The sequence below is a fragment of the Cyprinus carpio genome, chromosome A17 (assembly GCF_018340385.1).
Source record: "Cyprinus carpio isolate SPL01 chromosome A17, ASM1834038v1, whole genome shotgun sequence".
Lineage (NCBI taxonomy): Eukaryota > Metazoa > Chordata > Actinopteri > Cypriniformes > Cyprinidae > Cyprinus > Cyprinus carpio.
The window spans coordinates 989,657-1,004,656 of record NC_056588.1 but is presented as its reverse complement, the minus strand read 5'-3'; the positions used below and the strand labels follow the sequence as shown (position 1 = coordinate 1,004,656).

The 15,000-nt window shown below is 32.7% G+C and overlaps 1 protein-coding gene across 1 annotated transcript in view; it reads right to left on the bottom strand.

Annotated features, from left to right (window-relative positions):
• LOC109106773 (RAC-alpha serine/threonine-protein kinase-like) overlaps positions 1-3,799 on the bottom strand; it is a 21,332-nt gene extending 17,533 nt beyond the window's left edge. The window contains 3 exon segments of the mRNA XM_042773457.1: positions 2,101-2,166; positions 3,306-3,440; positions 3,646-3,799. Coding sequence (XP_042629391.1) covers positions 2,101-2,166; positions 3,306-3,434 — 195 coding nt within the window. The 5' untranslated portion in view covers positions 3,435-3,440; positions 3,646-3,799.
• Between the last annotated feature and the right edge of the window lie 11,201 nt (positions 3,800-15,000).

The window sequence follows — 15,000 nt, the reverse complement described above, 5'->3', positions numbered from 1 at the left end:
AAGTTAAAGAAACAAATGACAACAGGACAAATAAGTGCAACATGAAGATAAACGGTGCTTTTTATTTTTGCTGTTGCTCTTATTGTAGTTTCATTAATATTAAGGACAGTAGACCTACTGTACAGTAATGCACAGATTTTATATAATTAATGCATATAAAAATATGCACAGATTTACATCAACACTTGCAAGACGGATTTTGGTAAGCGCACGAGCAAGGCTTGAATTTAGTCGGCTAAAACTAGTCTAAAATCTGACTAAAACTACAGTAAATGGCATTATAGGCAAAAGACCTTTGCTGTAAAAAAGTTACACCCATCCACTGCCATCATAAAGCTGGGAAGAGCAAGGTTATTTTTTATTCAGACTCCAAATGTATTTGAAGAAAGACATTCACACCGAGGTAATTTTCATTTTGGGGGAAGTATCCCTTTAAAGGAACAGTTCAACACAGTAAAGGACTTTTATTATGTAAAAACGAAATAAGGACGTTTGATAAAGATGATTTTATCTGGAACTCGTTTGATTGCAATCTCTGCTCCACATGCGCTAAAAGAATGACTTTCTATGAGAAACCTGTTTGAAACCTGAGTCAGTCTGAAAGATATGACCCACTTCTGACCTTCTGCTGTGAGTCATTACTGCTGAACTCTAAAGCACACAGAGTGGATGATGAACAGATCGAGGAGAAGAGAGCAGAGGAGGAGAGGAGGAGGAGGAGGAGGAGGGGAGGAGAGGAGGAGGGGGAGGAGAGGAGAGGAGGAGGAGAGGTGGAGAGGAGAGGCTGCGAAGGAGGAGAGGAGAGGAGGAGGAGAGGAGGAGGAGGAGGGGAGGAGAGGAGGAGGGGGAGGAGAGGAGAGGAGGGCGGAGAGGTGGCGAGGAGTAAGGAGGAGAGGAGGGAGGAGGAGGCGGAGGAGGAGGAGAGAGGAGGAGGAGGAGAGGTGGAGAGGAGAGGAGGAGGGGGAGGAGAGGAGGAGAGGAGGAGGAGAGGCGGAGAGAGAGGAGGAGAGGAGGGGGAGGAGAAGAGGAGAGGAGGAGAGGAGGAGGAGGAGGAGGAAGAGGAGGAGAGGTGGAGAGGAGAGGAGGAGGAGAGGAGGAGGGGGGGGGGAGGAGGAGGAGGAAGGAAGAGGAGGAGGAGGAGGGGGAGGAGAGGAGGAGGAGGGGGGAGGAGAGGAGGAGGAGAGGAGGAGAGGAGGAGAGGAGGAGAGAGGAGGAGAGGAGAGGAGGAGGAGGAGAGGGGAGAGGAGGAGATGATGAGAGGAGAAGAGGTGGAGAGGAGAGGAGGAGAGAGGAGAGGAGAGTGGAGGAGGAGAGGAGAGGAGGAGGAGGAGAGGGGAGAGGAGGAGGGAAGGAGAGGAGAGGAGGAGAGAGGTCGGAGAGGAGAGGAGGAGGAGGAGAGGAGAGGAGGAGAGAGGAGGAGAGAAGAGGAGGGGGAGGAGAGGAGGAGGAGGAGAGGAGAGGAGAGGAGGAGGAAGAGGAGAGCGGAGGAGGAGGAGAGGAGAGGAGGAGGAGGAGGGGCGAGGAGAGGAGAGGAGAGGAGGAGGAGGGAGAGGGAGGAGAGGAGAGAGGAGGAGGGGAGGAGGAGGAGAGGAGGAGGAGGAGAGGAGGAGGAGAGGAGAGGAGAGGAGGAGAGGAGGGGAGAGGAGGAGAGGAGGGGAGAGGAGGAGGAGAGGAGGAGGAGGAGGAGGAGGAGGAGAAGAGGAGGGAGGAGAGGAGGATGCGAGGAGGAGAGGAGGAGGAGAGAAGAGGAGGAGGAGAGGAGGGGAGAGGAGAAGGAGAGCAGGAGGAGAGGGAGAGGAGGAGGAGAGGAGGAGAGGAGGAGGAGAGAAGAGGAGGAGAGAAGAGGAGGAGGAGAGGAGAAGGAGAGCAGGGGGAGAGGAGGAGGGGAGGAGAGGAGGAGGAGAGGAGGAGAGGAGGAGGAGAGAAGAGGAGGAGGAGAGAAGAGGAGGAGGAGAGGAGGGGAGAGGAGAAGGAGAGCAGGAGGAGAGGAGGAGGAGAGGAGGAGGAGAGAAGAGGAGGAGAGAAGAGGAGGAGGAGAGGAGGGGAGAGGAGAAGGAGAGCAGGAGGAGAGGAGGAGAGGAGGAGAGGAGGGTCTCTCACCGTGAGGAAGGGGTGTTTGGAGTTCTGCAGCACACGGTTCTCTGTGAGTGTGTGAGCCACTTCATCCTGAAACACACACACACACACACACACACACACACACACACACACACACACACGCGCGCGCGCGCACACACACACACACACACACACACACACACACACTCGTTCTCATCAAATCACACACAAAAGTTTAACAAAAGAAAAATAAATATTTTTAGGGCACTATGAAATGCATTTTATTTTTTCCAAGATTTCCCAAATTTTTAAATATTTTGGATTCTGTTTTATTTTTTTTTTTATAAATTTTTTTACCATTTTAATGATTCGATTAAATGTTAGTATTCCAAAAGCATGTATTATTAATTGAAATCCTGATACATATACAATTTAACAACAATTTTGTTGAGTTAAAAAATAAAATTCAGTTTTATTTTTTCCTTGTTTATTTTTCCAGTTAAATTTTTCATCTTAGTTTAACCACTGGATAAATAAAATTATAGCAATTAAAAACCATGTCTAATTAATTGAAATCATGAAACATTTGCAATTTAATAAAAATGTGATTTTTAGAGCCCTATAAAATTTGTTTTATTTTACCCATATTCTATATTTTCCATGTTAATTTTTCTGGATTCTGTTTTAATGGCTTGATTAAATTTAATAATAATAATCAAAAAGCATGTCTAATCAATTTAATTCATATAACTTTAGCAATTTTATAATTTATTAATATTTTTACAATGATATGGCCCTATGAACTGTTTCATGTTTTCAGTGTTCTCTGTTTGAATATTTTATTAATAAAATTCTTATGTAATTGAATGAATGAATAATGAATGATTTATTTAATTTTTTTCTTTAGTGTGTGTTTTGTTTTTTTTGTTTGATGAAGGTTGTTTTTTTTTTTATTTATATATTATATATATATTTATCAGTCAAGTACGTCTACATTTTTTATTTATTTTTGAACATTTGATGCTTTGATGAAGTTTTGTTTGTTTGATGGTTTGATGAAGAACGTTTTTGATTTAAAGATTATTTAAGAACATTATAACTTTAAACACTATTTAAGGAGAAATGTGTTTTCATTTGTCAATAAAATTATTTTCAAGCACTGAAAACGATGTTTAGAAGATTACTGCAGACAAAACTGCTCTCAAAATAAGGTCAGACACACTAATATTTCTCATCTTTGTACTCACTTTGGCTACAATCACTTCTTTCTTGAGGATTTTCATGGCGTAATATTTTCCCGTTGCCTTCTCCTTCACCAGAATCACCTTCCCAAAAGTGCCTTTTCCCAGCAGTTTGAGGTATTCGAAGTCATGCATAGTCTAGAAAACACACAGCGGCCGTCATCAAACACATGCAGGAGCTCGACACTAAACAAGACACGATGTGTTTGACCCTAAAGTCAGCTTCCGAGAAGAACAGAAGTGGTTAATAATATTATTATAATTCTGTTTTTCTTTCTGTTGGTGATGGTTGTGCATCAAGAACTTTATTGTTTATTTAATATTTGATGTGTTTGTTGTTTTCGGTTTTGAGCCGGGGTTTGGTCAGAAACATCTCCATGTCCATGTGTTCTGGAGACGCGTCCATCAGCTCCTCCTCTTGTTTCTGCAGACTGTCGGACACAGTCTGGATGGCTTTGGTCCACTCCTCTCTACACAACAACACACACATGTAAAAAAACGCTCTTTTATATGAATTTTGTTCTTTGAATTTTTGTTGGTTTAATATTGTTGGATTTTGTGACAAACTGCTTGTGATGTTCCTTTATAAGTAACTTGGATATTATTGTATGCTAATGAAAATATTTAGTAACATTTATCTGATTTTACCAAACAACAGTACACCTAAAACTAATTCATTTCAGTATAGTTCTTTTTTATTTATTATTTTTCTGTATTTATTAAAATTTGCATATATTTATATATTATGTTTTTATTTTTTTTTTTTTTTTTTTATTTATTTGATTTTAATCAGATGAATTATATTAGAAAGTGCATAATATAATATAATATAGTATATAATCTATATATATATATCTATATATATTAGTATATATATTATATTATTATTTTTTAGTTTATTTATTTATTTAAATGTGTATATTTATTTAATTTCAGACTAGTTAATTTTTATTTATTATTTTTCTATATTTACTTAAATGTGCATACATTTTTTTAATGCTTTTATTTTTTATATATTTATTTTATTTTAATAAGATGAATATATCAAAGTTCAAGAAAATCTTATATATTTTTAAAATAAGTTTTCAATAAATACATTATTTTTCCAAATACATATTTTATTTATTTAAATGTGTATATTTATATTAAATTTATTTCATTTTTTCTTTTACTATTTATTGTTTTTCAGATTAAAGTTAAAAATATTTAAAAAAAAATCAACAAATGCATGATGTTTCCAAATATATAATAATTTGTATATATTAATGTAATTTTCCATATATTTTTTTATTTAATTCAACAAATGCATGATGTTTCCAAATATATAATAATGCTATATATATAGATATATATATATAGATGAGTAGATATTATATAGATTATATATAACATATATATATATATATATCTATATACCATATAATATATATTATTAGTTATTTATTTTATTTTTATTTTTTAAATTTTTTTTTTCAGTTGAATAATATTTAAAGTAAAAAAATAAAAAAAATTCAACAAATGCATGATGTTTCCAAAGTCAACGAGTAATGGTGTTTATCATGATCTCAGTATTGACCAAAGTAATTGTGATTATGATTTTTGATGTAATCAATCAGTTTAATGTTGTTGCCATTGTTATTTTGTTATCATTATTTGTGATACTATTTTAGTCTTTGATATTTTGAATTAGAATTTATTTTTATATGTTTCGTGTGTTTTCATGTTTGAATGTTTAGTGTAAGGTTTTAAGTGGCAAGGTGGTTAGATTATTTTATTATTGTACATTTATTGTACAAAATGTTTATTTTAATTTTATTTTATGCAATGCAATGCAAAGTTGTGCTGTTGTTATGGTTGTATAGGGTAGCTAATGATATCCCCGGGTTTCTTGCACTACTAGTTTCCCGTCTGTAAATTTTACAAGCTAGAATGGATTATCGCTTCATACAGTGAATATAAGGAGCAATGTATGCAGGTGGTGTTTGTCTGACCGCTCATCGGCTCTCTCGACATGGAAGGTGGCCGTCGATATGACAGTGGTCCACTGCGGCGAGCAGTCCATGATGATGTGTGTATGGGTTTGGTGCTCGCTCGCGTCTTCATCGCTGCTGACACGGCAAAAGGTGGACACCATACTGGGAAAAACCACACCAGAGACACACGGACCATCGAGAAGAAAGGACTTCCGCAATCATATAATATCTTGTTATCTGAGAAGTTTTCTCTCCATGCACTACAATTACACACTCAGTAGGGAGCGGAGAACAGGTGCACTGCGCTTCACTCCACACACACTCACACGCAAACCTTATACAAGATTCAGTATATGATGCACTTTAAAAGGAAATCTGGCAAACCTTATACAAGATTCAGTATATGATGCACTTTAAAAGGAAATACAAAACACATCATTTACACGCAATGGCATCCATCAATAGAAGGAGATGAGCGAAAGGTAAAACAAACGTGCTAAGCTTTCTGAAGGAACGACATGAATGAATGAAATGAATGTCCATACTCAAAAAACAGTAGTGACAAATGAGACACCATGCTAATATCACTCCTGCCATAACTTATTAGCACGAGTATGATAAGTGAGTGATGAGTGAGTGCTTGTTAATTTCATTCATGAATTTTTTTTGGTGGGTGATTGTTTTTTATTTTTTTTTTTTTTAATTAACATTAATATTGTGTGTAGTAATGATAAATGAAAATGTTATGTTCACGTGAATGTTTTGCAATTTAACAAGTTTTATATCAAAAAAGTTGGCGAGATGCAAGCAAATGTTTAATATTTTTTATTTTATTTTTATATTTTTTTTTTGTTTTTGTTATATTTATTTTTAGTATTTATATATATTTTATATGTCTGTATATTTTTTTATTTATTAGATTCAGTTTTAGTTATTTTAGTACTTCATGTGTTGTGTTTTTGTCATATATATATACAGTATGTATGATAGTATTCAAATTTAGTATATATATATATATATATTAAATTTTATATATAAATGTTGGTTTTTTTAATGGTGTTAGTATTAGTTAAATAAAATAAAGTACCTAGTTAGGGGTTCCAGTGATCATATTTACAACGATTTTTAAAAACTATTTTATAGCCTTAATAATCTTAAAAATCAAAGCCCAAGACAGAAGGCGCCAGAAAAAACCAGAAAACACCAGAAAAAAACAAAAAAAACAAGTGCAAGATTGGAGTCAAGGGGTTGCAAAGACCATATAATCTTGAAAGCTAAACTATTTTTAGCTTGACATAATCTTAAAAATGCGAGGTCAATGGTTTGAAATAATTGAAAAACAGCAAGATTTGATTCAATGGCCAAAGACATTAATCTTAAAAAAAAAAATATATATATATATATACATCAAAGGCGATACACAAAAATTAGTGCGAAAGATATTATAATACAAATATTAAAATAGCAGGTATTTTATGTAAATATATTGTAAACTAACGGTAATTTATGTTCATGTGATGCGCAGCTGTATTTTCAGCATCATTACTCCAGTCTTCAGTGTCACATGATCTTCAGAAATCATTCTAATATGATGATTTAACATTTCTTTCAAAACGTTTTTAAAAATCTTAATTCTCTGTCACTTTGCACAATAATCAACATTAATACTGTGTAATAAAGCAACAATTTTGCTCACAAGGGAGTTTTGCAATGTTAGAATTGAGAAAAAGTTGTTGCAAATCGACTCAGAATCAAAACAATCTGATACTGACAAACTCATTTTCAACATGCATTCATTTAATAAAACTCCTTTCAAAATTAAAACTATCAATCTCGTTTCAAATGAACCTAAAAGTATATATTTAACTTAAGCATGCATGAAATACACTGCAATCAGTTTTATATTTACAATATATTTAATAGCTGCTTCTCATTTCTGTCTACTGAAGATGTGTTAAAACTTTACCGCAACTTTAATCTAATATCCAAATAATAATCGCTTTTAACTCATTCAAACTGTCATTTTTTCACTTTGCATTAATAATCAACATTAATATTGTGTGTAATACAGTAATAATGTTGTTTACTCCTAGCATTTGCTCACAAGGGTGTTTTGCGAGGATCTAAAAAGTTGCAAACAAATGTCGAACTATCATTGAGAATCAATATATCCCGCTTCTGCTTTCCTTTCACACACAGATGCCTCTGCAAATCAAAACAGGAATGTTATCAGTTGTTAAAACCTCAAACTCTCGTCTTTTTCAGAGAGAGCAGCCGAAATAAGCAGCGTCTGTGTTCTGTGCCCTCAAAAGTGCTCACTCAGAGAGGAAAACTTATGCTTTCGGCGCCACAAAGCACAATCGCCTCCAATATCCAGCAGCGATCCTGCCAGCGCTTTCCCGCAAACATATGTTGCGGAGCGAGCGTGGAGGAGACATGTGGCACGTAAGAGTGCGCTGTCGACGAGATGGATGCGACCCGGGTGAGACCACCAATGAGATCCAACGCTTCAACCACCGAGCCTCCATCGCGGCGAGATAAATAATGAGGATCAGCCACTTAATAACCACTATATTTCACAAGTGTCAGGGAGGAAGCGTTCTCTTGAACAAACATTATGGCTGTCTAATTAGTCTGTTCAATCATCTCAACAGTTTTCGCAGCGATGGCGGGGCTTCTTCACTAAATTGTGCTGAGGTGCGGCTGGAGGAGACGGCCCGGATGTGTTTAATATGTTCTGCACGTCCCTCGAGGAAACAGAAAACTGTTTTGAGTTGATGGAGGTCAGATGGAACTAGTAGAAGAATAACATCGAGGCCAGTCATGCATCATATATTAAATTAAGCATGCACCAAATACACAGCGATCGGTTTCATGTTTACAATATATTTAATTGTTGCTTTGCATTTTTGGCAGCAACTTTAGTGTTATATTCATATAATGCATTTTTAACTTACTTAAAGTGTCATTTATCAAACTAAATGTTTAATATGCATAAAAAAAAAACACCAACCATGTTTCAAATGAACCTGAAATTATATATTTAACTTGTGCATGCATGAAATACACTGCAATCAGTTTTATATTTACAATATATTTCATTGTTGCTTTTCATTTCCGTCAATTAAAGATGTGTTAAAACTTTGCCACAACTTTAGCTGAATATCCAAATTGTTTTTAACTTATTTTAAGTGTCATTTATCAAACAAAATGTCTAATATGCATTCATTTTTTTTATTAAAAAAAACACCAACCATGTTTCAAATGAACCTGAAGTTATATATTTAACTTGTGCATGCATGAAACACACTGCAATCAGTTTTATATTTACAATATAGTTAATAGCTGCTTTTCATTTCCGTCTATTTAAGAAAACTTTGCCACAACTTTTTTTATTATTTTATTATTATGATTTTTTTTTATTTTTTGTATTATTTTTTATAATAATTGTTTTATATTCATTCATTTTTTTATTTAAAAAAAACACCAACCATGTTGCAAATGAACCTGAAATTATATATTTAACTTGTGCATGCATGAAACACACAGCAATCAGTTTTATATTTACAATATATTTAATAGCTGCTTTTCATTTCCGTCTATTAATGATGTTAAACTTTGACACAACTTTAGCTGAATATCCAAATTGTTTTTAAGTTATTTTAAGTGTCATTTATCAAACAAAACGTCTAATATGCATTCAATTTAGTAAAAAAAAATCTGAAATTATACACTTAAATTAAGCATTCATAAAATATCACATTACTGTGATATCAAAATAACGCATTGTTTTTAACTCATTTAAAGTTTCATTTATCAAACAAAATATGCATTATATGCAATAATTTTATAAATAAATTTTTATAGAAATAAAAACTAACTACCATGTCACAAATTAACCTGAAATTGTATTTTTATGTTTAGAATTAAGCTTGAATGGAATATGAGATTTTTTTTGTTTGTTATATTTATTTGTTTGTTTTTATTTCATTTTATTGTATATGTGTTGTGTTATTTGGTCTAACCTGTTTTTAACTTTCTCTGGGCCATTTATCAAAAAATAATTGTATCATGTATCAGTTTCATAAAAATATATACTTTTTTTTTATTTATTCCATGGCAGAAATAAGCTTTAAAATGGCATTTTTTTTTAATTTCAGGTTAATTTGCAAAATTATAAGTCGTTTTTTGCAATTGAGACTTTCTAATCTAATTTCTTTTTTTTTACTTTTTCTGAGACTATATCTCAAAATGCAAACTTTTTTCTTCCAACTGAAAGATTCTCAGAAATCTTTTTTTTTTTTTTTTTTTTTCAGAATTGTGAGTTTATATTTCATAACTGATTTTTTTTTTCAGAACTGCACAATACAAACAATTGCAAGAAAATATTATGAATTATAAAATATGTAGTTGCAATTTCCACTTTTTTTTGGAAACAAGCTCGTCACGTTTCTCACAACTCTGCCTTTTTTTCTTGCAATTGGGATTTCTCAACCTTCAGGCGTTTCTTCTCAGAATTGCAAGAAAAATGTCAGAATCGTCAGCTAAAAAGTTTTTTTTTATTCCATTCCAGAAATAAAAATGTTCCTTATGACTTTTTGTCTGTCAAAAAATAAGACATAAACTGCATTTATTTAAGAAATTGCACACCATTAGCTGAAGTAAACATGCGCTGTGATCACATACTGCCTGTCATCAAAATATAATAATATACATTAATTATTGCCGTTCACATCCTGTTTTTATAAAGTAATATGTAGTTTACACAATGCACATTATGCAGTAAGTATTACGCTATTCTTCCGTCCAGTTTCAAGCTGCATTCACACACACACACACACACACACACACACACACACACACACACACACACACACACACACGTTAGGATCAGATAATGGTGTGTGAGAGACTCACGTGCCACGGAGAAGTTGTTTAATGGCGTCTCCAGCTGATCCACGTCCTGCGGCCGCTCCTTATAACCGATAAACGTACCGTCACTCTTCAGCAAGAAATAGCGCGGGCTGCACCCTTTTATTTCTTTATGTACTGTTCTGTAGAGAGAGGGTGGATGAAACAATAAATAAACAAATAAATAAACACATGTTAATATTAACATTTAATTTTTATAATTAAATTTTATAAGGCTTATTTTTAAGGTTTTTATTGACCATCATGATGGAAATTTTTGTTGTCATGTCTTCTGTCTCTGATCGATAGTTTAGAGTGTTCTATCCAAGAAAAACCTCTTTTAGTGTAATTTTCGAGCTGGAGCTTCTCATGCCAAATCTTGAGTGATTTTGATCAAGTAAAGGTCAGAATAACTGCAGTAATATCTCCAGATGAACTCTTACTGGACTGAAGCAGCTCAGCTTTACTTGATTCTCCATCAAGTCATGTTTTAGAGTCTCCAAATCTCGACTCATCAGGAGCTTTTGAGGAGAGCGTTTGTTTCCAGAAGCTTACCTTGACACTGTTCCTCAGCGGAAGGAAAGGAATGATCTTCACAAGCCTCCACGAAACAGTCTCACATTTCTGAGGGAGCCTTTATTTCTTCAGCTCTCAATCACTGCATTATATGTTTGGATCATTTACATCTCATCTTATTACTGGAGAGATAGAGCCATGACTCATATTTAGATAAATTTATGTCAGTATCTGCTCTACTGTTATAAAGATATCATTGATTTACATCACAAGCAGCAGAATTTCATCATAAATATCAGCATCTGCAGAAAATTTATATTTTTACTCAGTTTGAGTCTGTGAATAAAACTGAGCTGTTTTTTCTTCATATTCTCACTGTATCAGATTATAGGAGCCAGAAATCCTGATGGATCAATTATGATACTCAAGATAAAAACACACCTGTAAACTCTTTTAAAATATAATTTTTAAAAATATTTTGTCTGAAGTTTCAATAAACCATTCCTTCTTTAAAAAAATCAATTTCAAAAGCTTTTCTGACTATTTTTATCTCATTATTGACTTTTTATCTCATTACTGACCTTTTATCTCAAAATTTTGACAGTATGTCATCATTTCAACTTTTTATCTCATAACTATAACTATTAGTATGTTAGTTTTGACTTTTTATCTCAAAATTATGACATTGTCATATCATAACTTCATCTCAGTGTAATAATTATGACTTTTTAATTTTATAATTATGACAGTATCATATGTAAATTTGTATTTTTTATCTCAAAATGATGACTTAATGCATCTTAATGGCTTTTATGTCATAATTTCAACTTTTTATCTCATAACTAAAGCTTAGTATGCTAGTTTTCACTTTTATCTCAACATTGACTTTTTGTCATAATTTCGACTATCTCATAGTTTTGACCATTATCTCATAATTACGACTTATCTCAAAAGTAAGACTTCATGTCATAATTTAAACTTTTTATTTTATATTTATGACTTAGTATGTAAATTTTTACTTTTTATGTAAACATTATGACTTAGTGTGTCATAATTATGACTTTTTATCTCAAAATGTACTTATTGTGTCATAATTATGACTATCCATATCATATTTTTGATTCAGTATTGACATCATTTAAACTTTTTATTTTATAATCATGACTTATGTCAATTTTTACTTTTTATCTAAACATCATGACTTAGTCTGTCATAATTATGACTTTTTAATTTTATAATTATGACAGTATCGTATGTAAATTTGTATTTTTTATCTCAAAATGATGACTTAATGCGTCTTAATGGCTTTTATGTCATAATTTAAACTTTTTATCTCATAACTAAAGCTTAGTATGCCAGTTTTCACTTTTATCTCAACATTGATTTTTTTTGTCATAATTTCGACTTTCTATCTCATAGTTTTGATGACATCTCATAATTACCAACTTTTTTTATCTTTTATCTCAAAAGTAAGACTTCATGTCATAATTTAAACTTTTTATTTTATATTTATGACTTAGTATGTCAATTTTTACTTTTTATGTAAACATTATGACTTAGTGTGTCATAATTATGACTTTTTATCTCAAAATGTACTTATTGTGTCATAGTTACGACTATCCATATCATATTTTTGATTCAGTATTGACAATTTAAACTTTTTATCTCATAATGACTTTGTGAGTTTTTAAAATTATGACAGTCATATATTATTTATGATTGATTTTTTATAGTTTATTTTTTTTTTTTATTTATTAATTTGTTTATTCCAAGAACAGCACACGAGGGGGAAAGCTCGTAACCCGCACCAAGCACGCACCAGAGCTGCTGCTGCTGTATTCTGCGAGCGAAATCAATTTGTGCTGAGGACGGTGCAGAAATAACTGCACCAGATGTTGCGGAATTGGAAATGAAAAACGTGACGGAGAAGAGAGTCTGCAGACGATCAGAAACACAGAGACAGTTTGGAATAGTTATCCAGGAAAAAAGGGTAATTTATTTTAATTACGGGAGTAGACGTTGAATATTAACCCCATGCAGGGTCTGAGCAAGCTGTCCTTAATTGGCTATTTCCTCTGTCACATAAAGTGTGGATGTGGTCACAAAGCAAACGGTCTGTTCTCGTGATTTTTAGCGGGCTTTCGGTCTCATTTGAGCTGTGACAGACCAGAGGAGCAGCGACTGGCCCGTAACAGAGCAACTACACATGCATTTGTCATCTAAACTCATAATCCTGCTGCTAAACATGAGGATTTTACAGCCGCTGCACACAGACTTCAGATCACTTGCAGCTTTCTTATTAGAATGCATATTTTCTGATGGTGAGACTTTACATGGATTATTTGATTTTATGTTTTTTTATGCCTTTTTAATGATAGATTTGAAGTGATGGTGATGTGTTGGTGTTGTGTTCATTGTTGATGTATGTGTTCTATTGATTATTCTAGTGATTTGATTATATTTTGAGTTTGGTTTGGACTTCGTGAACAGCAGCTAAAACACAAATACGCTAATGATTTAAGCAAAGCCGTCTAGTATAAGGTTTCGTATAGTGTTTTGGTTTCCCAAACAGGTTTGTGAGATTTTAAATAAATGTTTATTTAATATAAAACTTTTATTATAGCACTTACTAAAATTTTTAAAATCATAAGAATGTAAAGCAGAAATAAATATATTTCCAAATAAAAGCAATTAAAATAAAACACTTTCTAAAAATTTAATCATAAAAAATATTAAATAATAAATTTCACATTAAAATCATAAGAATGTAAAAGTAAAATAAATAAATAATTTCCTTTTGAAAGTGAATGAAATAAAATAATTACATTTAATATAGTTTAGTTTTAATAATATATAATATAAAAAAAAATATATTATAAATATAATTTTTTATTTTTAAATTAAGTCAAAATACAGGAATCTGAATTAAATAATAAATTATATTAATTTGAAGGTAAAATTAAAATAAATTATTTCCAAATAAGAGCAATCAAAATAAAACGTACTAAAAATTCTTTAATCATAAAATGTCAAAATATAATTGACATTTTATATAAAAACAGTGAGAATAAAACTCTAACTAACAATTGCTAAAATCATAAGAATGCAAAATTGAAATAGAAGCAATTAAAATAAAAGACTAAAAATAAAATACAAATATTAATTATTTTTAATGAACAAAAGAAATAATTATAAAATATATTTATTAATTATGATGTGAGATGAAATAAATAATTTCCAAATAAATGCAAATTAAAATAAAACACTTACTAAAATTAATTAATTCATTAAATGTAAAATTACATTACATATTTTTAATAAATGCGGTTAAAATTCAATGCATAAATTATGAAAATGCAAAATTGTAATATTTCCAAATAACTCAACGATCTAAATATATATATATTATATAGAATATATCCTACTATATATATATATATATTATTATATATCTATTTATATATAAAACTAATCAAAATGAAAAACTTTTTTTATAAAAATATTAATTATTTTATTTGTTTACCTGTGGACATGCAAATGTGTTAAATTATTGAAATATTAACTCAAAGGGGTTCGGCTGACAAAAATGTTTGGGAATCCCTTGTCAAATACAACAGTTTCCAGAACAGTCTAATAATAAAAAACAAACTCCTAAACCATGAAACACATCCTATAGCCGGTGTGTGTGTGTGTGTGTGTGCAGTCTAATAATAATGGGGTCGTGTGTGTGTTTTTGTGTTTGAGCAGTGCTCCAGAGCGGCCGGCCGTCTCTCTCTCTGTGGATGTGGAGCTTTCAGCGTCAATAAAGCTCAAGCATTACAATGAGTCCACGTGATTCACAACAAATGTGGAGGAGCGGAGCGAGGGAGCGCTGCAACATCTGTCCTTCAGCCCCGTGCACTTAAGACTCTCAGCCACAGCAGATGCACAATATGTTATTACGCCTGCTGCCATTTTTCATCATGGCAAGATGGGAAATATGTTATTTCGAACTTGTTCTGTTTTTAATGAGTGGTGCAGCGATCAAAACCACAACACTGTGGAGGTTTCGGCGATCAAAACCACACACTAACTTTAGGACGTACAGCACATTTAGAGCAAATATTAAGTTGCATTGCATCTGCTAAATGATAAATATACACTACCGTTGAAATGTTTAGAGTCAGTAGGATTTCTATTCTGCACGGATGCATTAAATGTAAAAGAAAGTAAAACTGACACAAATAAATAATTTCCAAATAACAGCGATCAAAATAAAAACACTTAGCATAAATGTATCAAACCATAAAAATGTAAAATTA